The 24,225-nt window shown below is 37.5% G+C and overlaps 1 protein-coding gene across 2 annotated transcripts in view; it reads left to right on the top strand.

Annotated features, from left to right (window-relative positions):
- LOC127454823 (uncharacterized) overlaps positions 1-24,225 on the top strand; it is a 65,710-nt gene that overhangs the window by 40,274 nt on the left and 1,211 nt on the right. For both annotated transcript variants that reach the window (XM_051722272.1, XM_051722273.1), the window contains 19 exons: positions 3,740-4,968; positions 6,165-10,008; positions 10,600-10,638; positions 10,863-10,981; positions 11,366-11,540; positions 11,722-11,861; positions 12,647-12,773; positions 12,923-12,958; positions 14,904-15,088; positions 15,589-15,715; positions 15,939-16,084; positions 16,987-17,113; positions 17,262-17,291; positions 17,765-17,877; positions 17,975-18,107; positions 18,203-18,342; positions 19,486-19,609; positions 20,697-20,855; positions 21,169-21,331. In XM_051722272.1, coding sequence (XP_051578232.1) covers positions 3,740-4,968; positions 6,165-10,008; positions 10,600-10,638; positions 10,863-10,981; positions 11,366-11,540; positions 11,722-11,861; positions 12,647-12,773; positions 12,923-12,958; positions 14,904-15,088; positions 15,589-15,715; positions 15,939-16,084; positions 16,987-17,113; positions 17,262-17,291; positions 17,765-17,877; positions 17,975-18,107; positions 18,203-18,342; positions 19,486-19,609; positions 20,697-20,855; positions 21,169-21,331 — 7,156 coding nt within the window. The remainder of the gene's footprint in view (positions 1-3,739; positions 4,969-6,164; positions 10,009-10,599; positions 10,639-10,862; positions 10,982-11,365; positions 11,541-11,721; positions 11,862-12,646; positions 12,774-12,922; positions 12,959-14,903; positions 15,089-15,588; positions 15,716-15,938; positions 16,085-16,986; positions 17,114-17,261; positions 17,292-17,764; positions 17,878-17,974; positions 18,108-18,202; positions 18,343-19,485; positions 19,610-20,696; positions 20,856-21,168; positions 21,332-24,225) is intronic.

Raw genomic sequence — 24,225 nt, 5'->3', positions numbered from 1 at the left:
TGCGTGGATGCCATGGAGTATATTGTGAGCCTCCACACGCGCTAGGTCTCCGCAGTAACACGCTCAACAAGCCACATGATAAAATGCACGGATTGACTGTCTCAGATGTGGAGGCAACTGAGATTCATCCTCCGCCACCCGGATTGAGGCGAGTCACTACGCCACCACGAGGACTTAGAGTGCATTGGGAATTGGGCATGCCAAAATTGGGGAGAAAAAATAAAATTAAAATAAATATCTTAAATGTGCGACAACTAGTCGACTAATGGCTAAAACTAATGCCTACTAGTCGACTAGGAAAATCTTTGGTCGGGGGCAGCCCTAGTAAAGACAACATTTACTTATATTCAGTATATATTCTCTGAAAGCAAGTCTACATATCTTGTATGTTGCTTCTCATGTAAATTTATCTAGTTTTAAGGATTATTAGATATTTTAAAATATTAAAATATATTAAATATTATATTCAACATTCTCCAATAGCATTTTATCTTCTGCAGTATAGCTCTTAAAGTAAATTTACGTAAGGAGTTTTTGATATTTATATTGGAAAACAAACCAAAAAAGACAAATAAAAAACACTTTTTTAAAATTTTTTTTGCATTGTATATTGGGCTAATGCTGCCTTCACATGCTATCGGAATTATCATAAATACGAGTTTCCCACTCGGAAGTTTCACATGAACGACCCCTCAAGCCGTAATAGAGCGTAACAGTCTGGTTCCGAAAGTAAAAATCCCATTAATTTATCCCATAGACAAACTAATTTTCAACGATAACTTATAAACCTTTAAAGACAGACCTTCCGTGAGCTACGAGGTTGTTCATTGATGGTATATGCTTCTGTTGAAGCCATCCGTCTGCGTTATCTCAACTTCATTGTTTAAAAATCATGTTTGATAGTGGAATTCATGGTAAATAACTACATTACCCATGGTACAGCAGAGAAAGATCCACCAATCAGAGAACCGTGTCCAACTAAACCCGCGAAACGACCGCGTGCTCCCATGACACAGTGAGTCGGTCTCCCTTCACGCTTAAACTACTTATGTATTTATACATATCAGAATATATTGCAATAAATGTAAAATGTATTGTTTCTATTCTTATAATCAACAACCTAAAATCAATAGTTTTATATATTCCCATTGTTTTTTATTCAATGACATCATTCGCAATGCTTGATGGGATTGTAGTCCATGCCCTCAGTAAAGACAGTAAGTACACAGCCTTGTACCTTTGTCTTTATGTCTGATTTTCAAATACTTTTTTGCCTCAAAACAAAGTTTGTGATGTTGTGATTCACCTCGGAGCTGGTTGGTTTGTTTCATGGTTTACAACTCTTTTATGAAGGACTTTATTAAAAGTATATGGAAGAAATGAATGGAGAAAATACTTCCAGAACCCAGACCGCTTAAAAAGTGGGCAGTCAGTGTTGCGCTATTTTATGACTGGGAAACTCGGAGATAATTTTGATACCCGAGTTTCCGAGATGGGAGGAGTCCTAAACTTTCAACATGGTGAAGGAGTGTTTGGTTTCTGTAGTGAATACAGCTAATTGTTAGCGCTTACCATTTTTGTCATATTCATTTATGTATATCAGCAACCATTTGAAGCATTTTTACACCATAAGAATAGCTTGTATTTGACCAAAATTCCATTATCATCAGCAAGCTGAGTAATATTTTATATGGTGTCAAAAAAAAAGTTCCTAAAGAAATATTTATGAATGATAACGTTGACTAATCATTTCAGCCATACTTCAGAGGAAGATATACTGTATAAGCACTCGACAGGAATACTGGTGCATCTCAATAAATTAGAATGTCGTGGAAAAGTTCATTTATTTCAGTAATTCAACTCAAATTGTGAAACTCGTGTATTAAATAAATTCAATGCACACAGACTGAAGTAGTTTAAGTCTTTGGTTCTTTTAATTGTGATGATTTTGGCTCACATTTAACAAAAACCCACCAATTCACTATCTCAAAAAATTAGAATATGGTGACATGCCAATCAGCTAATCAACTCAAAACACCTGCAAAGGTTTCCTGAGCCTTCAAAATGGTCTCTCAGTTTGGTTCACTAGGCTACACAATCATGGGGAAGACTGCTGATCTGACAGTTGTCCAGAAGACAATCATTGACACCCTTCACAAGGAGGGTAAGCCACAAATATTCATTGCCAAAGAAGCTGGCTGTTTGAGTGCTGTATCCAAGCATGTTAACAGAAAGTTGAGTGGAAGGAAAAAGTGTGGAAGAAAAAGATGCACAACCAACCGAGAGAACCGCAGCCTTATGAGGATTGTCAAGCAAAATCGATTCAAAAATTTGGGTGAACTTCACATGGAATGGACTGAGGCTGGGGTCAAGGCATCAAGAGCCACCACACACAGACGTGTCAAGGAATTTGGCTACAGTTGTCGTATTCCTCTTGTTAAGCCACTCCTGAACCACAGACAACGTCAGAGGCGTCTTACCTGGGCTAAGGAGAAGGAAAAAATGGACTGTTGCCCAGTGGTCCAAAGTCCTCTTTTCAGATGAGAGCAAGTTTTGTATTTCATTTGGAAACCAAGGTCCTAGAGTCTGGAGGAAGGGTGGAGAAGCTCATAGCCCAAGTTGCTTGAAGTCCAGTGTTAAGTTTCCACAGTCTGTGATGATTTGGGGTGCAATGTCATCTGCTGGTGTTGGTCCATTGTGTTTTTTGAAAACCAAAGTCACTGCACCCGTTTACCAAGAATTTTTAGAGCACTTCATGCTTCCTTCTGCTGACCAGCTTTTTAAAGATGCTGATTTCATTTTCCAGCAGGATTTGGCACCTGCCCACACTGCCAAAAGCACCAAAAGTTGGTTAAATGACCATGGTGTTGGTGTGCTTGACTGGCCAGCAAACTCACCAGACCTGAACCCCATAGAGAATCTATGGGGTATTGTCAAGAGGAAAATGAGAAACAAGAGACCAAAAAATGCAGATGAGCTGAAGGCCACTGTCAAAGAAACCTGGGCTTCCATACCACCTCAGCAGTGCCACAAACTGATCACCTCCATGCCACGCCGAATTGAGGCAGTAATTAAAGCAAAAGGAGCCCCTACCAAGTATTGAGTACATATACAGTAAATGAACATACTTTCCAGAAGGCCAACAATTCACTAAAAATGCTTTTTTTATTGGTCTTATGATGTATTCTAATTTTTTGAGATAGTGAATTGGTGGGTTTTTGTTAAATGTGAGCAAAATCATCACAATTAAAAGAACCAAAGACTTAAACTACTTCAGTCTGTGTGCATTGAATTTATTTAATACACGAGTTTCACAATTTGAGTTGAATTACTGAAATAAATGAACTTTCCCACGACATTCTAATTTATTGAGATGCACCTGTATGTGCTTCACAGGAAGAAATAGCTGGATTTGCACAATTTTTGTGATGTTTGTGAATTCTTTTTAAGATATTCGGTCAATTTGTTTAAAAAAATTACTACAAAATACTAAATAAAATTTCATAAGATTGAAGATTATGAACTTAGTGGAATTCCACACACCCTTTAGCTAAGGTTATATTGGTAGCATTTTATTTTACAGTACTGTACTTCTAATGTAGTTACCTAATATTACTCAGTAATTTCTAGGGAAAGTACACATACTGTAAAATAAAGTGCAACCTTTATAGTTTTATATCCACTATAACAATCTATGCTTATATGATTTAATTCGATTCTTTCTTTCTTGTTCTTTAAGAGTTCTGAGGAGAAAAGTGGAAGTGTTCTTAACCGTATTGGAAACCTTTTCTCGCGGAGGAAAAAAAGCAGAACCATATCAGATGACAGGGATGAAATCGTGTCACCAAATACAAACAGCCCAACCAAATCCCCAGTATTCGAAGAACTGAGACGGACCCCCAGTGGTGGTTTATACAGAGAGAATTATGATTCAGTGTTTGGGTCGGCGCAAAGACGAAGTCCCAGCGTGTGTAGCGTAGCCTCCCTCATTGCAGACGGAGGTGATTTACCATTTGCTGACAGCGGCAGTAGCGGACGAGGGAGCGTAAAAGAGGTGGAAGTTGTCAAGGTGAGTAGGGTCGAGACTTGCTGCGATGGAAAGACTGAACGTCTCGTAACAGAGGCCAGCAGGAAGCTCAAGGTGTACCTTGAGGAGACAAGAGATGAAATCTCAGACGCAACACTAAAGAAATGTGCAGAAGACCCTATACAAACCCCTGAAACGCCAAAGTCCCCCATAGTCTTAGGGGGGACAGAGAGTAAAAAGACAGTTTTGAAACCCACTATCAGAGGAAGCGGGAATTACACGGCACTTGTCGGAGTGACTCTCGGTTCACAGTCCAGAAGCCCGTTGTCCTCTGACAGTCAGCGTGGAGAAGAGACAAAGACTGATCACATGGGGAAGAAAAACAGTGGCAAACGAATGTCACGCAAACTAAGCAATAATGAGTCTCTCACTTCAACAATAGCCACATCCCCTGAGGCAGAGGAGAGCTCATCGCAGTCTTTTCCTTCCCCTGGTCAAGTATACAGAGCCGTGTGGGCGGAAACTCACCTGACAGAGGAGGAGAGTGTGAGCTCCATTACTGACTCACTCTCTTATGTAGAACTTGATCCAGCCAGCCCAGTGGAGCGCTATTTTGCACTCGACACAGCTACCATCAACACTCCTGGTCCTCCGCAAGTGCCAGAGCCAGCCACCTGCACCACAAAGGCCTTTGAGGAGCACAGCACAAAAGCATCTGAGCCAGACACTGAGGAGAGCTTTATTTCTAAAGACCAGAGTGCTGAAAGCTACGCGGAGAAACGCAGAAGCTTAAAACTGTCACAGAGCGAGAAAGTCTTTGCTAAAAGAGTGTTTGTTAGTCCTCAGTCAAGTGTGGACGGGGATGAACAAGCTGAAACAGAGACCCAAAGTGAGACAAACTTGGAAATAACGCAGAATATCCAGCAGGTTAAGGTGAAAATGTAAGTACTTGTCCTATGTGTTTTGTGTTAATGAGCAGCAGGACCTTTGTTCAGTGGTACAGTGCAGATTACTGTGTGCAATATGATACTCATTTTGATGCGAACAATGACTTTCAGATCTTTCTATAGGTTTAGGTTTCTCCATATATTTAAAAGCTTGTGAAATTTCCAGTTTAAAGTTCCAGTTAAATGGAATAAGTTAAAGATTAAGAATTGATTAAGAACTGGAATTGTACCTTTTTCTGGGTGTATTTTATAAAGACTAGGTGAGGATTTTGACATTAAATGAGTTTTGCCTAATGTTTGATAACTGCTCTATAAAAAAGTTTTGTAAGGTAACCCTTGTTCTTTATGCGGTAAAATCTAAATCAACTGGTTTTATTCATGTCCATTATTAAATATGACTAAATCAACCATAATACATTAGGTTACTCCAATGTAAGTCATTTTTAAGGGATAGATCAAGTAAAAGTAAACGTAAAAGTGAATAAAAACCTACACATTTATGCATTTAGCAGACACTTTTATCCAAAGTGACTTAAAGTGCATTCAAGCTTTAATTTTTTTCAATCAGTACAAACTGAACCTGTGACCTAGGTGTTGCTCTACCAGCTACTGGACTGTATGCAATTAAAACTAATTGTACATGATTACTGTTAAGGCAGTGATCATCACTGTGGTTTCTATAGCAGTTTTGTTTGTGTTCTGAATGATTCATCCTTTAATTCACACAAAACATAATTACCATCAATTATGGCATGTAAATCTTTGAAATGAAGTCATAATGAATATTCAATCATTGTGTGCAATTTCCCTTGTGATTAATGAGCCCTTTTTAAATCTGAGTTATTATTATGGGCTACCCAATCGAATACCATTGTTTGTCATGCTTAAAAGTTTTAGAAATGTATTTAGGAGTTTGCAGTGATGATGATGGCAGGGTTAGAAATGCAGTCAAACATGTTTAGAATTAACAATCTGAATTAATTTAACAGGAACAGTGTGCACATAGGTTTTACACATGATGTGTCTTTTTTGTTTTTTAAACAATTGAACAAATCAAATTATTTTTCATAAATGCGGTGAATACTTTTGAAAGCATCTGGAAAGCAGACAACAATATTTGGAATCTGAATGCATTGATCCTGCCACACTGGTCTCATTTCTGTTGTATTTATATTGTCATCTTTCCACAGATTATCAACCACCAATAGTGTGAATGTCAAGCATTCCAACCAACAGACACATGCATCAGTAGAAGAAGTCACTGAAGGTGCATTAAAGCAGCCTCTTGATAAGGATGTTGATAGCCCCACTGAACTTTCATCGGAAAATACAGAAGCTACAGACATCAAGGAGGAATCTAATTTCCTAGAAATGACAAGTCATAAAGGACTATTTAATACTGTTGTGAGCAGTCCTCAAAACTCATCTATGTCATCCAAGCGTATGGACAGAGCAGGTAGTGGGTCAAATGGTGGAATTAAAGCTAAGAGCCCTCCACCACAAGTTGCCCCTAAAACAAAAGTTGTGATATCTCGAATTAAAAGCCTGTCTGATGCATCAAAGATAGATGTTACTACAGTAGGGAGGATTTCACAGAAACACTCGGATCAAAAAGAGATTAAATCTCCAACTGCAAAGGAGCAATCAGTTTCATTCAATAAATCAACTGACATCAAGTCCAAAATTCCCAAGAAAACAGCACCAGAGGTTCTTTCAAAACCAAAGAAAGTGGTAGAGGTTGTTACAGTATATGATTTGCCCTCAAAAGCAGAAGGTCAGAAGATCACCAAACATCAGAATGAGGCAGAATCAATAACCTCAGTGCAGAAGATGTCACCCACTAAGTTAGTGGAAGAGAAAGATGTTTTGGACACCTCAGTAAAACCAAAAATGTCTCAACCCACTAAAGAACAGGTCACACTTTCAAAGCCTAAAAGAAGTCTAAAAAAATCAGTCTCTGAAGATAAAAACGATAAATCCCCGTCTTCCCCATCCTCAATGGAGAATTCCGGTTCAAAATTTAACACAGAATTCAGAGCATACAAAGATATCCAAAGGTCCAAAACACAACCATCAATTGTCAGTGATCAAAATCCAACATCAAAGAGTAGTTTTCATTACTCAAAGAGTAAAATGACTGAGGCAAAAGTCAAATCATGTGACGCTGGTAGCAAAACAGCTACACATGACAACAAAGCCGAGACAAACTCACTTTCTTCCTCAGCGCCTGCCAGTCACCAATCAGAGCAGAAACCTACAAATGAAACCCAGCTCAGTGGGCCAAAGAGTCCAAAAAAATTCATGACTGATGTGTTACCAGCAGTGAGGAAACTTCCTCGAACGACACCAAAGGGTCTTCTAAAACAGCCCTCAGATGGAGAAGTTGCCCATGGAGAAAGTGAGTCATATCAACCATCCTCACTGCCACTTACCATGCCAGAGAGAAGTGAGTCAATCCTGGTTACCAGTTCTGTCATTGATGACAACTCTTCTGAATGTGACCAAACCACTTGCAATGTTGTGGTTAAGGCATCACCAGAGCCCAAAGAGAAATGTCCTTTCAAAGAGGTGGTTGATTTTCCATCAGCAGCGCCAAGTCTCCAAAGTCCCACTAAACCCAAACCCAAGAGAGATTTTAGGAAGACAGAGCAAACTACAGCTTTGGATCCAAATATAAATACAGCTGAAAAGACTGCAAGTTTGCACATTACACCAACAGCCTCTCTGAAATCTGATGCTGAAACTGGCAAAGTGGAAATTATTGATGAACAACTGAAAGCTACTTCCAAAACAAAGAACTGTGAAAAATCTGGGGATGCTGAGAATACAGTCAGACCACACATGCCACTTTCAACAAACAGTGATTTACAATCCGTCCAACAACAGATAGAATCAGATCTAACGATTTCAATGGACCCACAAGTACAAGATGCACTAGACAAGCAATCAGATGTTGTTAAATCAGATGTTGTGCAATCAGATGTTGATGTTGTTGAAAACGGCAAGGTTGGGTTGGAGAAAGAGAATTGTGCCCTTGCTAAGGCAGATGAAATTTCCACAATAACAGAGACGGGTCACTACACATCCAGCGATCTGAGCACTAAAGGTACTGAACAGTCTTGGTCTTCTCGGGAAAATGCATCCATCCAACAACCGACAGAATCAGATCTATTAGTTTCATCAGACCCACAAGTCCCAGCTGCAACAGAAGAGCAATCAGATGTTGTCGAAAAGAATTATCCTGTTGAAAATGACCAGGTTAGGTTGGAGAAAGAGAATTGTGACCTTGGTAAGGCAGATGAAATTTCCACAATACCAGAGACGGATCATTACACATCCAGTGTTTGGAGCACTCAAGGTGCGGAGCAGTCTTGCTCTTCTCAGGAAAAGACCTTTGGAGTCATTTCAGAGAATTCATCTGAGACAAACCAGAAGATTAAAACTAAAGAACACAGTGTAAAAAATGGTGTAAATTCAGATTTTAAACAACCAGAAATAATACCCACAATTACACAACTAGATATCTCAAGAATTGATTACGTTAAAATTGAACAAGAAAGTGGTAAATCCAATGTATCGGAGAAGCAATCAAACTCAGAGACAACTGCTGAGTTAGGTGACACAAGTAAATCTCCAAACCTGGAGTGTGTCAAACTAAATGAGATTAATAAGTTAAAGGAAGTTGATGAGACGCCAGTAGCGGTGATAATGACTCCAGAGGCTCCTTCTAAAGCAGAACCTGTTCAAAATGGTGATCAGACTTTAGAAAAGAAACTTCCATCACTTAAAATACCAGATAAACAGACTTCCAAAGTGGACATAAAGAGTGCAGTCCAAATTAAAAACACAGAATCCCATGTGAAAATCAAGGACCCTACAAAGGTTAAAGATAAAATGCCAGCTTGTAACCTAAAAAAAATGAAACCACCAGATGACCAAAGTCTTCACCAGTTTACATCTCAGAGTCTTCCTATGGACTCCAAAAACCTCTCAAAAAATAACAAGGCACCATCGAGTTGGTTAGATGTTGACCAAAGTTTTGAGAAGAAGAAAACAGAGAGACGAATGGATTGTTCTGCAAGTGATGATAATCAGCTTGACACTTCCGATGATTTTGAGGATTTCATTTGTAACATCAAGAAGCACTGTTCGCCTTTTTCTTTGCCACCCAGAAAACATGGGCAGAACAAGATGCCATCACCACCTTTCGCCATGCCTGCCATTAAAGAAGATCACTTTGAGAAGATATTCGATCCAGAACAATTCCAGTTTGGTTCAAGAAAAACTGCAGGACCTAAAGACCCCTCTCCAGCCATGATTATCAAGAAGAAAAATGAAGAGACAAAAAACAATCCACCATCCAAACGATCTGAGGACAGCCTGCTTTATAAAGCTCTCTCCTCAAGGCGGGAACAAGACAAAGCTGAAAAGGTTGCAATCACTGTGGAGAAAAATGATGGCGAAAACAATAACATTACAGAAGGATCTAGAAAACTTTCCTCAAGGTTGGAAAGAATGTCAATCCTCTCAAACCTCATGAACTTGCCAAATATGTCTAGAAAAACCCGAACCGAACCAAGTGCTCTCATTAACGGGATTGTCTCACCCACAACACCACCCCCAGAGCCAGTGGTAACCTCAGGAGAGAAGAAAGACATGCCTCTATCCCATGCTGTCACAATTCCAAAAGAAGGGCATGGTAATTTGTCAGATCAAGGCAGTGTAACGGGAAAAATTCTTGATTCGATAAAGAGTCCATACACATCTCCTCCTCTTCCGACATTTTCAGAAGTCAAGCTGCCTGAGTTTTTGGAGAAATACATAAATAAAGGCAAAGAATCAAATGCAGTGAGTCAGCAAAGGCCTGACACAAGTTCTCTTCCTCCATTTGATGTTAGCAGCACTTCCAGCACATTTACTGCCAACATGGCCCTGCAAGACGTTTCAGGATTAACATCTCCATCTATAACATCTAACACTATTGAACAGTTTCCACTGCCTACACCCACCAGCCTTTCACCAACATGTGCAGAGGTGAGTGATGTTGAAACAGTACAAAATGTTCTCTGTTTAAAAAAGTTTGTTTGAGCCGTGGCCTAGTGGTAAGAACACATGTTCTGACATATTATCTCTGTTCCAAATCTGCCTTTCTGACTACTGCCTACATAGAAAGAAAAGAAAAAAGAAAAGTCAGACCAGGTTTAGGGTTTTGTTGCATGTAACGTTGACTTTGGTGCTTTCAAGCCAAAAACAATTATGTTAATGTATTTTTACAGCACATGCTACATACATAGTGGATAATGTGTAAAAGTCTAAAACATCTTAAAATAGTTGCTGCAGGGATGCAGTGAAGTGTTGCTTCACCTTTGAAACTGCTTTGATTGTCTCTACCTGTCTGGTTTTTTCTCTCAATGGTGGAATTTTTGTTGGTCTTGTCTTTATGCCACAAGAGGAATGTTAAACCCTCTGGGCTTTTTTTTCTGGTAGTGCAGGTACTTTATCAGTGCTAAGAACTGTTTTTAACTGAAGGTCCAGTCAGTTTCTAAATTCATTTTTAAAAAGTCATTAAGAACAGTTCTTAATGCAAATAATGTTCGAATATTAACTACGATTTTTAATTTCTAGACACCAACTGTAAGAGGCTTCCACAGACGCCCTGGAAAGGTATGGCAAAATTGAAAGTGTTAAATATTTAATTTACATTTACTGTAGATTAGATATACTAAAATAATTTAAAATACATATATTTTAGTAAATGTATAGTTTGTTGTTGATTTCCAGTTCATTACCTTCTTTTACCAGAGCAAGGACATACTAGCCAGTGATACTAGCCCCAAATTTGAGCAGAGGGTTGAAATGTTTGTTGTTCCCTTGAATCCTGTTAATAGATTGTGATATACCAGCAAGCTCAGTTTGGCGGAGAGGCATATGAGGTGTTCAGAGATATAGAGGATGCCACCTCACTGAAACTCTCTCCAGTCATATCCTTAAAGGTCGTCAGAGGATGGTACGGATTGTTTTGTATTAACACATTAAGACTTCTCTGAATGTTACAAATCTTGCCATATTTTGAGGACATTTTTTCAGTGTTTGATTCATTATAAGAGCACATTCCACATGTATCTTACCGTTCTCAGACAACCAAAGAATCAAAGGTGTCATTGAAATATAGTTGGAATATGGTTTGATCATATTCTTGTTCTGCTGCTGTTGCTCTTAAATGCATTATTATCATCTTGTTAGTCATAGCTATGCATGCACAAACACCTTTTATTAGAATTGGCCGTAACAAGAATAAGGAACAAGGCAAATCACATGCTGTTCCCATTATGATCATGAATCTGTTGAAGGTTTTATAAACCCACTGATGTTTCCTGTCTTTTCCTATTAGCTGGCTGCTGTATGAAAAGCCAGGCTTCCAGGGCCGTTCCATTGCTCTGGAGGAGGGGCCATTAGAAGTAGCAAATGAGTGGGCAGAGACAGAGCCCAGTGGGGAGGTGGGGCCAAATAGCTTGCCACTCCCAACCACACCCATGGTCATTGGTTCCATTAGACTTGCATTGAGGGTGAGTCCAACATTGGGCTGTTTGTTCTGGATTAATTTAGGACTGTGAGTCACTTGCATGACTGAGTCAAATTCTCTTAAATAAAATAATCTAAATAAAGTCTTATTTACATAATCAAAAAAATAAAATAATTTTGTTTTCAGTTTGTCATTGCTAACTTGCACTGATATTGTCCTTTTAGGACTACAGCCTACCAAAAATCGACCTGTTCACAGAGGTGAATGGGATGGGCCGAATGACTTCATTCTGTGATGACACTATAGAGATCTGTTCATTTGGGATTCCTCAGAGTACTGGGTCCATTAAGGTCCATTCTGGAGTGTAAGTGAGGTTCTGATCCTAAATATATTGCCAGTGCTGCTACTCTATAAGGGATCTTGTTGAAAATGCAGTTATTTAAAATTGTTCAACACCAGAATATACAGTATATAAACAATGCTTTGCAATTTAACTGCTTTATGATAATGTCAATTTTTACCACTGTGATTATATGAGATGGTAAATGAGATAAGAGAAACTTGATCTTTCAGTGGGGTGAAAGACATATGCTTCATGTTTGGCCATACTGCATGATAATGTGGCAAGTTTTGAGGTTAAGGCATGTGACTTATGATTAGTGCTGAGAAACCGAGAGAGGGCAAGTGTGTGTGTGTTGGAATGTTGTTTTCCTGTTAATGCCTGTCAGATGGAAATGGTATTTTGGAAATGTTTTTTCTGTCTTGCCTTGTTCATTCATTACCATAACTTCCACAAGCCTGCTTTGAATTTTGAGAGTGAAAGTTATTCAGACATTAGTTTTTTGTTTTAAAACCCTGTAGAAATGAACAACCACTGTACATCTCCAAATAGATCTAGTTAATCTCCAGTGTGGCTGTTTGTGTGATTCAGGTTGTGCCCACAATCCCACATTATTGGGACCAAATTTACTCACTAGGATTGTAAAACCTAAAAATAACCTAATGTACATTGTGAGGACCAGGCAACGGTCCGTATGAGAAAAACAGCTTAATAAACATTCTAAATAATGCCTCAGAATGAAAACTGCAGAAGTCGATGGAAAGTCCTCACCGTGATAGAAAAACAAACATGTCTCTCTGTGTGCGCAGATGGATGGTCTTTAGTGATCCAGGTTTCCAGGGGCTCTTGGCCGTATTGGAGGAAGGAGTTTATCCATGCCCTGAGAACTGGGGCTTCCCGACCCCATTTGTCGGATCACTGCGGCCTCTGAAAATGGTGTTTACACACTATCACACACTTATCTTGCTCTCATCCTGCTCTATTTTTAAGTCTGTTAGTTTTGAAACAAAGTTTAGTAACAGGTTCCATAAAAAGGAAGAATTGTCTTTGTAAACATAAATAATTGTTCCTTGTGCTTTTCGCAGGGTGAAATTAAGGTGGAAAATCCCAATGAAACTAAGGTGAGCTTTAAATGTTGGATCACATTGTAATAATAGATGTAGATCATTTTACTGAGAACAATTTAACATGACTCAGGAAAGAAGTAGAATTTTATTTTATGTTTGGTGAAAGACATTCTGTACTCCCTGACGTTAAGAGTACCTGTTTTTACAGGTAATGTATCAGTCAGGGCTCTGGACCAGACTGAGCATGCAAAGAGGCAGGGTTGGTCTTTGTTCTTGGCATGCTCAGCCCGTGCCAACGTTTGTTCTTTGATTTCTGAGCCGTGAATGTTGAGAGGCATTGTGTCTCTCACACAGTCTGACTTTAAAACTGCGGTCAGGGCTTTGGCTGTACATGCATTATACAGAGGAGGCATGTGATATGATGATTCATTCCTGTTATGCAGTATCCTCTGCAACTTTAAAAAAAAATGTGCTGTAATTTTAGAAAGTATTTCTAAGGATATACCAGACTTTCAAACACTTAATTATAACTTGATTATTTAAACTAAAGGCAAGAAGATAAAAAGGATGAAACCTAACAGGATATTTATAAAGAGCTTATGTTATCCATTGCTCAGTTAGGGATTCAGAGTTAGCTTACATGAGGGTGTCAACTTGAAGTAAATTTTTATATTTTTGAAAAATAATTAATAATAATTTTGACATCATACCAATTTCTTATCTAACAATATGTAATGTTTTAGAGTGAGACAAACCAACTAATACACACAGACATACACAATAGTTAAATGTAAACTGATAATACATAAAACATCACAGAATGCTGTTTTCCCCTCTAAAAAATAAAGTTATTTTCTAAAGGATGATATCATTAAGAAACTTACAGTACAGTACAGAATATTACAGTTCAAAAGACTAATAGGAAGGAAAGTGAAATTGAGGACAAAGTACACTTTTGTTTTGTTTCAAAACATTTTAGAGAAAGGGGAAAAAAACAATTTATATTTCTTAATGTATTGCCATTTATATTAATGCATTTAAGTCATGATAAAAGTTGGTTCATAGTACCCTGGGACATGGTAAAAAATGGAAAAATCTCCTCAAACCTGAGGAAATTTTTATTTTGATTAAAGATTTAATATTTTGATTAAAGGAAACTAACTACTGTGATTCCTCTTTTAAAAATTGTGTTTAATATTTTATCCAGTATAGTAGGACATACACTCACTGAGCACTTTATTAGGAACATTAACTGAAGCTCCTGACCCTTATCTGAATTATTTTATGATAATCGCATGAATAAGTAGGTGTACAGGTGTTCCTAATAAAGTGCTCGGTGAGTGTATGATGGCCTCATGAAAATGTACTGTATAACAGGAATGAACCTGGCAATTATTTAATCGGAACTGAATATTACAACAATCAAAGGATATGGCAAATGTCAGGCAAATGCAGAAGTACAAAGTGAATAAAGGTTATTATGGACCAAAGAAACAGGGTTACTTTGTGTGAACTGTAACTCAAAAGTCCTCTTGGTTTTATTTGAGAAAGTGCCTGACATTCCGAACTCAGGTATTACTGACTGGGCTTTGAGCACAGGTGACAAGCCTTGAGCAGACTCTGCATAAAGGCTCAGTGGCACTGAAGAATGAATGCCCACAATTCTGAATATTCTGCCCATGGGTGCACACATATAAACACACCAGTCCAATGCTGAATATATCACATTTTTGCTGTATTAAATAAAGGATCTCCAAGACCTCTGTATCTTTTGGTTTTGTTATAGTCTGTAATGTCAGAAGAAAAGTTCGGGCCACATATACTGTACAATGTATGGGTATACATGGGTATTTTGTTTTTGAATTTATTGAAATTATTTGTCACAGTCTAGATTGTGTCTTTCATATAAGTGTATTTTGATGATACTGCAAATTAGAAAGAGTTAATGGAGTTTACTGAGTGTTATTCTACAACTGTTTTTCTCTCTGTCTGAAATCAGGCGATGCTGTTTGAAAAGCCGATGTTTCAAGGGGAGTTCATAGAGATTGAAAGGGACATTTACAGCTTTGATGAAGAAGAGGAAGACAAGACTGCAGAAGAGGAGAAAGAAAGCCCTGACAGCACCTCTGTGCAGAAGAGGAAGAGGCTCAGTTCTGTGGGCTCAATAAAAATTCTGAGTGGCCTGTGAGTGGATTTAAACATTTCTGTCCATTTTAGAAACCGTACATAACACTGGCAATGTGATGATGGTGCACAAAGTCTGTAGAACCAGCCAAACGACTTACATGAGCATAGTTAAGGAACCCCCCACTTACTGTAATGCAAAAAACACACACACACACACACACACACACACACATATATATATATATATATATATATATATATATATATATATATATATATATATATATATAAAATATTGTTTTATTTGTAAAATATTTATACACCATAATACTGTTTTGAGGTATTGCCTTTGAATTGTGCTATATATATATATATATTTTACTGTAATAGTCATGAAAAGCACCATTGAGAATAATGAGAATTACAATAAAACAGTGAAATTTTCTGGACACATTAAGTTAATGAAAATTTATGGGGGGGAAGTTTCAGGAAAATAATGTCAATGCAAAACAATAATAATATTTTTTTACATTTTATTTATATTTATTTATACACAGCTGGGTGGGCTATTCTGCACCAGGATTTGAGGGTCACCAGTATCTTCTGGAGGAGGGAGAGTATGCAGACTTCACTGACTGGGGTGGATTGGAAGACGGGCTCTTCTCTATATGTCCTATATTAGCAGTATGTACACAGACACCCTCACTAAGTAACATGAGATGAAGATGAGTATTAGATAAATAAACAATGCACAGAATTATCATGTTACAGCAAGGAAGTCCCAACATCAAAATCTACTGTTCACTATATCATACAGTACATAACCCTATATTTTTGTGAGGTATGATGCTTTTTTCTTAGAATAGGGAGGTTGTAAGTCATTTCATGGTTTTGTGTCCTTCTGTAGGATTATATGACTCCTCACATGAGAATGTTCAGCGAACGAGAGTTCAGTGAAAGAGGGATGAATGTGGACCTACTGGAACCTGTCATCAACATGGAAAACACTGGCTTTGGCATAAAGACACAATCTGTGGAAGTCCTCTCTGGCGTGTGAGTGTCTATTCCTCCATTTTCCATTTGTCACTAATCGTTCCTCCCTCAGGCGTCACACTTTTCTCTTTCCCTCTCTCTTTTTTCTTCTGTCTTTCTTAACCCTTGACAGGATAGTAAATCTATCAGTGAAATGCTTAATGACCTAAAAATGAAAATTTTGTAATTTACTCGCCCTCATGTTTTTCCAAACCCGTATGACTTTCTTTCTGCTGTAGAACACAAAATTAGATGTTAAGCAGAATGTTAGCCTCAGTCGGCATCTTTTTACTATACAATGAAAGTGAATGGCAACTGAGGCTAACATTCTGCTTAACATCTCATTTTGTGTTCCACAGCAGAACGAAAGTCATACGGGTTTGGAAAAACATTGGAGTGAATAAATGATACGAGTTTTAATCTTTTTAATCTATAAACTAGATCATCTGATCATCATCTATAAAATAGATCTGAGTTGTAATAAATAAAATAGAGCTCTCTTATATCTGATATGTTTAAAGCAGTGTCATGCCTGCTTTGATAGGATTGTAATGGAGTGTATTTATGACTGAAGTGTTTGATATCCTGAGAAATACACTAGTTATCATTTAATCAGTGACTGTGTAGTCAAGGTGTGGCATACACACCCACAGCTTCTCTCTCCTCTCTTTCACATGCAAATAGACACACAAAAATATCCTCTCTCACTAACAGACAAAATGGCATTCAAACACACTCACATACACATGCAGGTAGGCATACCACTGTAATGCTGCATAAGCGGTGAAGGGTGTGACTGCTTTGTATACAGATAAAATGAAAATATGTGAATATGAGATACAACTCAAGATCACACTAAACTTAATCTCACAAAAAACTGTGAGATAGTCATTCTATCTGTTTGACATCTGACTGTAAACAAGGTGGATAGCATTTGAGAATGCACGATTCTCGGGTGAGCTGTATGTTCTACAGAAAGGTCTCTATGCCAGCCCGAAAGACTGGGGCGCAAAGAACTACAAGATCTCATCTCTGCAGCCTGTGGTTTTGGTAATCATTATGATTTTTTTGCAGTGTATTTAATTTTGATCCATTGTTTCCAATTAAATGTGTCCTGAAATTCTTATTCCATAAAACCTCAAGTAGGTGCTTGTGTTTGTATCTCCATGGCTTCATTTGTTTTATTTTTCTATCTCAGGGTCAGACTGAAGGGCTGTCCAGATATAAGGTGAGTTTGATATGTTTGTTGTCTCATAACAAGGTCCACATGGAATCCGCCCACTTTATTTTTACATTTTCTGCTCTGGTCGTGGGAAAAAATCAGAGAAATTCTGTGTAATGGTTTCGAGAGTATTATAGTCTTATTTGTAGATGAAAGCATTGTTGAAGTCAGCCAAAATATTAATATACAAACACCAAAGAGGGAGGGATATGTAGAACTTTGTGAATAACACCAGTTTGAATTAGAGTTTTCTCTGAAATTCAGTGGATGCAGATTCTAGGCAGGGTTATTTATAATTACAGTGTTTTTGGTGTGTTCCTGTCCAGGGATGAAGATCTAGTTATTCAACTAGATCAAAGACATTTTGCTACTCAGTGTGGTTTCATCAGTTATTAAATGAGATTGGAGATTTGTTCTGGTGTGATGCTCTCGTTTGCCTCTCATTGGATTTTATCACTCTCATTTTTCTTGGTTCTCAGGTGCAGTTGTTCTCTGAGCCAGGGTTTCAGGGAGAAGTTTTGGCCTTAGAAGAAAGTGTGGCATTCCTGCCAGAGGGATTCCACCCCATGTCCTGCAAGGTTCTAGCTGGGAGGTGGGAATACATCAGAATCACACTAAAATGTTAAATTAGCTATCAAGAAAAAAGGCTTATTTAAAGATGTCAAAATTCCCTTTTTGTGTTTTCAAAGCTGGGTGGTGTTCGATGGCCCACAGTTCACAGACAACATGTACGTACTGGAGGAAGGAGAATACCCAAACCCTGAGGCTCTGGGCTTGCTCAACTCAAACTGCAAAATCAGCTCTGTCCATACTGTAGGACATGTGAGTACTGGAGAAAAGAGTGAGAGAGTGAATGTGTGGATTTGTTGTGTCATAATAAGCTCTGTAACATTTGTTCTGTTTCTTGTCTTCTTCAGGAGTTTTCTATCCCCTCTATTACACTCTTCTGTAAATCCAGCTTCAGAGGGCGTAAAATAGTTTTGACGGACGGAGCTGTGAACCTGTCTCTGGCTGGGATTGATGGGCGGGTCAACTCTCTGTTGGTGAATGGAGGAATGTGAGTGATTTCTGAAGCATATTCAGAGCTCAGGTGCAAGTCTGTCTCTGAAGTATCAGTAATGCAGCCCTTATTGTTAAAGGGATAGGATCATTTACTCACCCTCATGCCATCCCAGATGTGAGAGATAAGATTTTTAGAAGAATATCTTGGCTCTGTAGGTTCAGACAATGCAAGTGAATGGTGGCCAGAACTTTGAAGCTCCAAAAAGCACATAAAGGCAGCATAAAAGTAATCCATATGACTCCATTGGTTAAATACATATCCTCAGAAGCGATATGATAGGTGTGGGTGAGAACAATATTTAAGTCCTTTTTTTATATATATAAATTTTCCTCCCTGCCCAGTAGGTGGTGATATGCACAAAGAATGTGAATTGCCAAAAACAAAAGAAGATGAAAGTGAAAGTGGAGATTTATAGTAAAAAATTTTTTTTAATATTTATCACCCGCACCTATTGTATCACTTCTGATGTGGATTAAACTAAATGGAGTCTTATGGATTACTTTTATGCTGCCTTTATGTGATTATGTGGAGCTTGAAAGGTCTAGTCACCATTCACATGCATTGTATGGACCTACAGAGCTGAGATATTCTTCTAAAAATCTTTGTTTGTGTTCTGCAGAAGAAAGAAAGTCATACACATCTAGGGTGGCATGAGTTTGAGTAAATGTGAGAGAGTTTTCATTTTTGGGTGAACTATCCCTTTAAATCAGAGACATTTTGGTGAAGATGAATGTTATTTCCTGATAAATATCTCATGGTAATTGTGAGGCCCAGAAAATCTGTCAGATTCTGCTTACATATGGATTTACACTTGGTAAACTGCATTGAGAGTCGAGCTGAGAGTACTATACTCCTATTGATAGCTGAACACATTATTAAACTAACCAAAATATTCATACAAACACAACAGAAACGGACATCTAAGGGACGGAGGATGTGAAGAGTGCTACACTCTTGTTGATAGCTGAAAACATTGTCAAATTAGTCAAAATATTTATAAATATGATTACAATATCATAGAAAAGCTCCTAATTTAGTGTTTTGGTTCATTGTAATAGATAAATAACATTCTAGTGCTGAAATTTACACTAAAATATATTTACCTTTGTGTATTTGTGTTTTATGCTGTCATCATAGATGGGTGTTGTATGAATACAGCAACTTCTGTGGTTGTCAGGTTCTGCTCCATCCCAGTGAGATTGGCGATTGGCAGAAGTTCAGAGGCTGGAAGCAGATTGGCTCTCTACGTCCATTACTGCAGGTATGAATCACCACCGCAGCTAAAGTTTGGTAAATTCTGGGATTGATGGTAATATCATGAGAAGGCAAAACATGAAAAACATTTAATATGTTAAATGATTTCTAATGATAACTCATTGATAAATGGCTGTGTTAAGAGCTGAATGGCTCCTAACTGACTGCTATCTGATTTTTATACAGTATATGAGCTAATTGATGTACAGTATTTAAATGAATAGGTCACCCAAAAATGATAATTCTCTCATCATTTACTTACCCATATGTCATCTCAAACTCATATAACTTTCTTTCTTTTGTGAAAAACACAAACAAAGATATTATGATGAAGATATGAGGTGTTCTTGTCCATACATTGCAAGTGAATGCTGAAGTTCCAAAAAGCACATTAAGGCAGCATAAACATAATCCATCAATTGGTTTTGGGTGAGAACAGACCAAAATATAACTTATTTTTCACTGTACATCTTGTCATTGCAGTCACTAGGCACAATCATAAATTCAAGCTCGATTACACTTCCTAGTGCTTGACGCATGAGAAGAGCGCTAGATGGCACTAGGAAGTGTAATCGAGCTTAAAATCATGATCGAAAAGGAGACTGCTGATGTGAAGAATTATAGTAAAAAAGGAGTTACATTTTGGTCTGTTCTACTCAAAATAGATTTGATCACTTCAAAAGACATGGATTAAACCACTGGAGTCTTACCTTCATGCTGCCTTTGTGTCCTTTTTGTAGCTTGAAAATGTGGTCACCATTCAATGTACTGTATGGACAAACAGACATCATATCTCCATTGAAATATCTTTGTGTTTCACAGAAGTAAGAAAGTCATACGAGTTTGAGACGACAAAGAGAATTATCATTTTTGGGTGAACATTTCCTTTAACATCCTGTCACCTTTTTCTGGTTCTCAGAATGTTTTATGACTGGGGTGTGTATGTTCAGGAACAGTGGGGTGTTGTATAGTTTTGTGCTTAGGCTTGATAGTTAATTGTTTGGGAACTTATCGAATGGATTTTTCACAGTATTTTACCTTTTACTAGAGCCTAGATACTGGTGTGTTTGACTTCTGTGTCTCTTTCTCAACAGAAACGTGTTTACTTCCGGTTGCGTAGTGCAGAGACAGGCTGCTTGATGTCTCTCTCCGGGTCCCTCGAGGATATAAAACTGCTCCGGGTCCAGGTGCTGGAAGAATCCGGAGGTCCAGAGCAGATCTGGGTCTATGAGAACGGACTACTGCACTGCAAGGTACTTGTTAGTATGATTACTTTTTCAAACACCCTGATAGTGCAGCTGGAATTACAGATGTGTACCTGAACTCAAGTGGTTGTTATCTGTACTATAGCTCTGTGTACTGCTTCTGACACATATCTTGGCAAAGACTGAAAATTAAGGTGACAGAACAGTTTACAACATATTTACATGAACAAGTTAATTTTCAAGGTTGTTCAAGTGAATCAACAAATGTTTTTATAAGGGTCAATGTGAGCAAATGAGGGAGATTTATGTTTTTTCGTACATTATAAGAGCTTTATTAATGCTTGCGTCTGTCTGTCTGCAGCTGCTAGAGAACTGTTGCCTGGAGACCTCTGGGGGTGTTATAATGGCAGGTTGCAGGTTGAATATCTCACCTGAACCAGGCAAAGACAATCAGTTCTGGAGCATCACAGGAGATGGGATCATACGCAACAACCTAAAGCCTGAACTTGTGCTGGAGGTCAAAGGTCAGTTCATGTGCTTGTATATGCTTGTGTAGCAGAAAGAAAAGATGGAATGAACAAATACAGCCAGCATCCAAACTAAGAAATATTCATGCGTCATGTACGATCTCACAAAGAGCTAACTGATGACACACTATGATGTCACATCACACCTGTGTGTTCTTTTATTAGCAACTGTGCTCGATTCTCCCCACACACATACCAAAACATCCTGTCAGATGCAGAGATGTCTGAATCCATTTTACAGATGAAAGAACTACACATCTACACATTCAGACACATTAATGAAAATATTTTTTTAATCCCTACACATTACACATTTAGTATATAATTAAATGGAATGTTAACAGAAATGCTAATTGCAGCTTGAATATTTTTAAATAAATACATTTAGCAATATTTTAAATTTAATGTTTAAATTGAGACCCCAAGTCATTTTAATTGCTCAAAAAATATTTTTTTCATCAAAGTATCAGGTAGATATTTAGACTTTAGACCTAATTTTATTATAACTATTCTAATATACATTGTAGCAGTACATTTCTGCTAGTCTATGTGGATTTGTTTTATTGGGCGATACTCAAGAAAATGAAAATGTCCTGGTTTCATTTTACTACAAAATCAAAAGAAAAAAGAAATAATAATTTGCATATAGAAAATGAAGGTTCTTTTTGGGGCCTTTAAGATTTTTTTTACATTGTGACATTATTTTCAATAGTTTCACACATTTAACCCCCCCAAATTTCATTACTGCAATGTGAAAAAAATGATATGTGAATTGTAAAGTATTAATACATCATAGTAGTATTCCCTACTATAATACAGCAAAGCAAAAAGTAAAAATAAAATAAAACTGTTCTATGGTAATGAGAGTTATCATTGAAAACAATGGGAATAGTAAAAGTAAAACATCTGGACACATTGTGGTAATAAGAATTGTGCGTGTCTGCTGTGTGCATTTTCCATTTCCCTTATTGATTTGTAACTAGTAGCACCTAAATAATAAAATAAAATAAAAATTCTAGAGCAAAGTTTGCCCAAAAATGTATGCCAACATAAGTGGACAGCAGGACTAAGTTGTGAAATTTTAAATACTACCAAGATAAAGTCTGATTTTTTTTAATCAAATTGTTTAAGTTTCCAGGAGTTTTGGTTATTCAAGTTTTTGAGACATTACAGACATTGCATCAGAAATTAGTGTAATTAATACTGATTCAAAGTAATGACCAGCATCATCCAATCACTGCCAACCATGTTAAAATAAAATTTTACATTATAAATTCTGAATCTATGTACTGATTACCATTGTCCAATGTCTGAAAACATGTTGAGCAGTCCAAACATCATCTGCAGCCTGAAACTTTTGATAGGAAGTTTAGATTGAATGCACTTGGCTGCATAGAGAGCTATAGGATGCTCCCTTGCTCCTTTTCTACAGAATGGTTTAACCTCCAGTGTGCTTTCTGTCAGCACTGGTTTCAGAACAGTTCGTAATGCACCTTATTTTCATCCTAATTCCATATAAAGCCTCTGAATGCAACATTTTTTAGCTTTTGGATGAACCCATTGATTCTCAATGTGATCATGTACAGTAAATAAGGAAAAAATTTGCTAAAGTACACAGTAGTGTACATTGTGTTTAGCAGCGTAGCGTTTCGCGATAAATCGTCAATCCATATCTGATGAAACTAGAGACTCTAATCTTTTGACTCAAACAGGTTTCAATGTAAAATCTTAATTAGCTTACCAGATGTAGTTTTGTTGGCATTTCTCCCATAGACAAACTCCGCTGTGATCGGTGCCATGTTGTTTTGACACATGACTCCGTACGTCGAAAACACTTTACTGACAGCCCAGAGCCTCTTGAACTGAGATCAGCTGGTTTAAATGAATTTAAATTATGCGTTGCGTATAACGAAGGCAAAATTCAATGTCCACGCATGTGCAAGCGGGGTTGCTCGAGTTTAAGCAAAATCTAATTTCACATATTTTTTATATTGATTTGGGGCTACATATGACCAGGACATTTTCTTGACCCGTTTGTGAGAATCCCCCTACTGAACCCAAACAGAAAAATTTCAATCCTGGATAGCAAACAACTTTAAGAAAAGTACATGACTACTTTGTGCTAACACAAAGTGTTGCAGCTTCAACAATATCTGTTTGTAGGGTTTAAATGAGGTCAGAAGACAATATTTCAAAAAGGTAAAATAAAATGTTATTATTACAATAGTTGTTCACTCGTACAGCATAAGGATCTCTGAGAGACCAAACAACTAGGAAGTCAACCTCAATAGAACATACATTATTTACTTGGGCAGAGACAATAATCTCTGTGATAAAAGATCACTGTTGAACTGCTCATTTGTCTGTCAATGGATTTAGATTAAGGCTGTTTGTGGTTCAAATTACATGAAACTTGAGCATCACCCTGACTTCAATCAGCTCAGCAGAAGTTGTGCTTTGTCGCCACCTTGTGGTATTGTTTTAAAATCATACATATAATTTCTTAAAAATACATAATAGCTTATTTAAAGGTGCAATAAGTATTTTTTTCCTCATTAAAAAAGTTTAACTCCTAAATACATGAATTGTAATTTTGCAATATATGTAAAAACTCATGAGCACTCGCATTAAAATGAAGACTCCAGTCATATCAGTAACCTTATAAAAGATGTTTTATTCTACATGGAGAGGGTCCGCTCATGGGGGCTGCCATGTTAGAATCACATGATCAGCCGAATACTACTCGCTTAATCTCAGTAACCGTCCTGTTATTTGACACTTAATCACTCATTGATTAAATCATGGCTGACTGTGAATACTGAATTTCAACAATGGCATCTCAAACAGAAAACTATTAAGCTGCATCCAAGCAGCTAAGTGTCAATGTAAGT

The sequence above is a fragment of the Myxocyprinus asiaticus genome, chromosome 17, assembly GCF_019703515.2.
Source record: "Myxocyprinus asiaticus isolate MX2 ecotype Aquarium Trade chromosome 17, UBuf_Myxa_2, whole genome shotgun sequence".
In the NCBI taxonomy this organism is placed as follows: Eukaryota; Metazoa; Chordata; class Actinopteri; order Cypriniformes; family Catostomidae; genus Myxocyprinus; species Myxocyprinus asiaticus.
The sequence above is the reverse complement of the archived record's forward strand: the minus strand, read 5'-3'. Positions and strand labels throughout refer to the sequence as shown.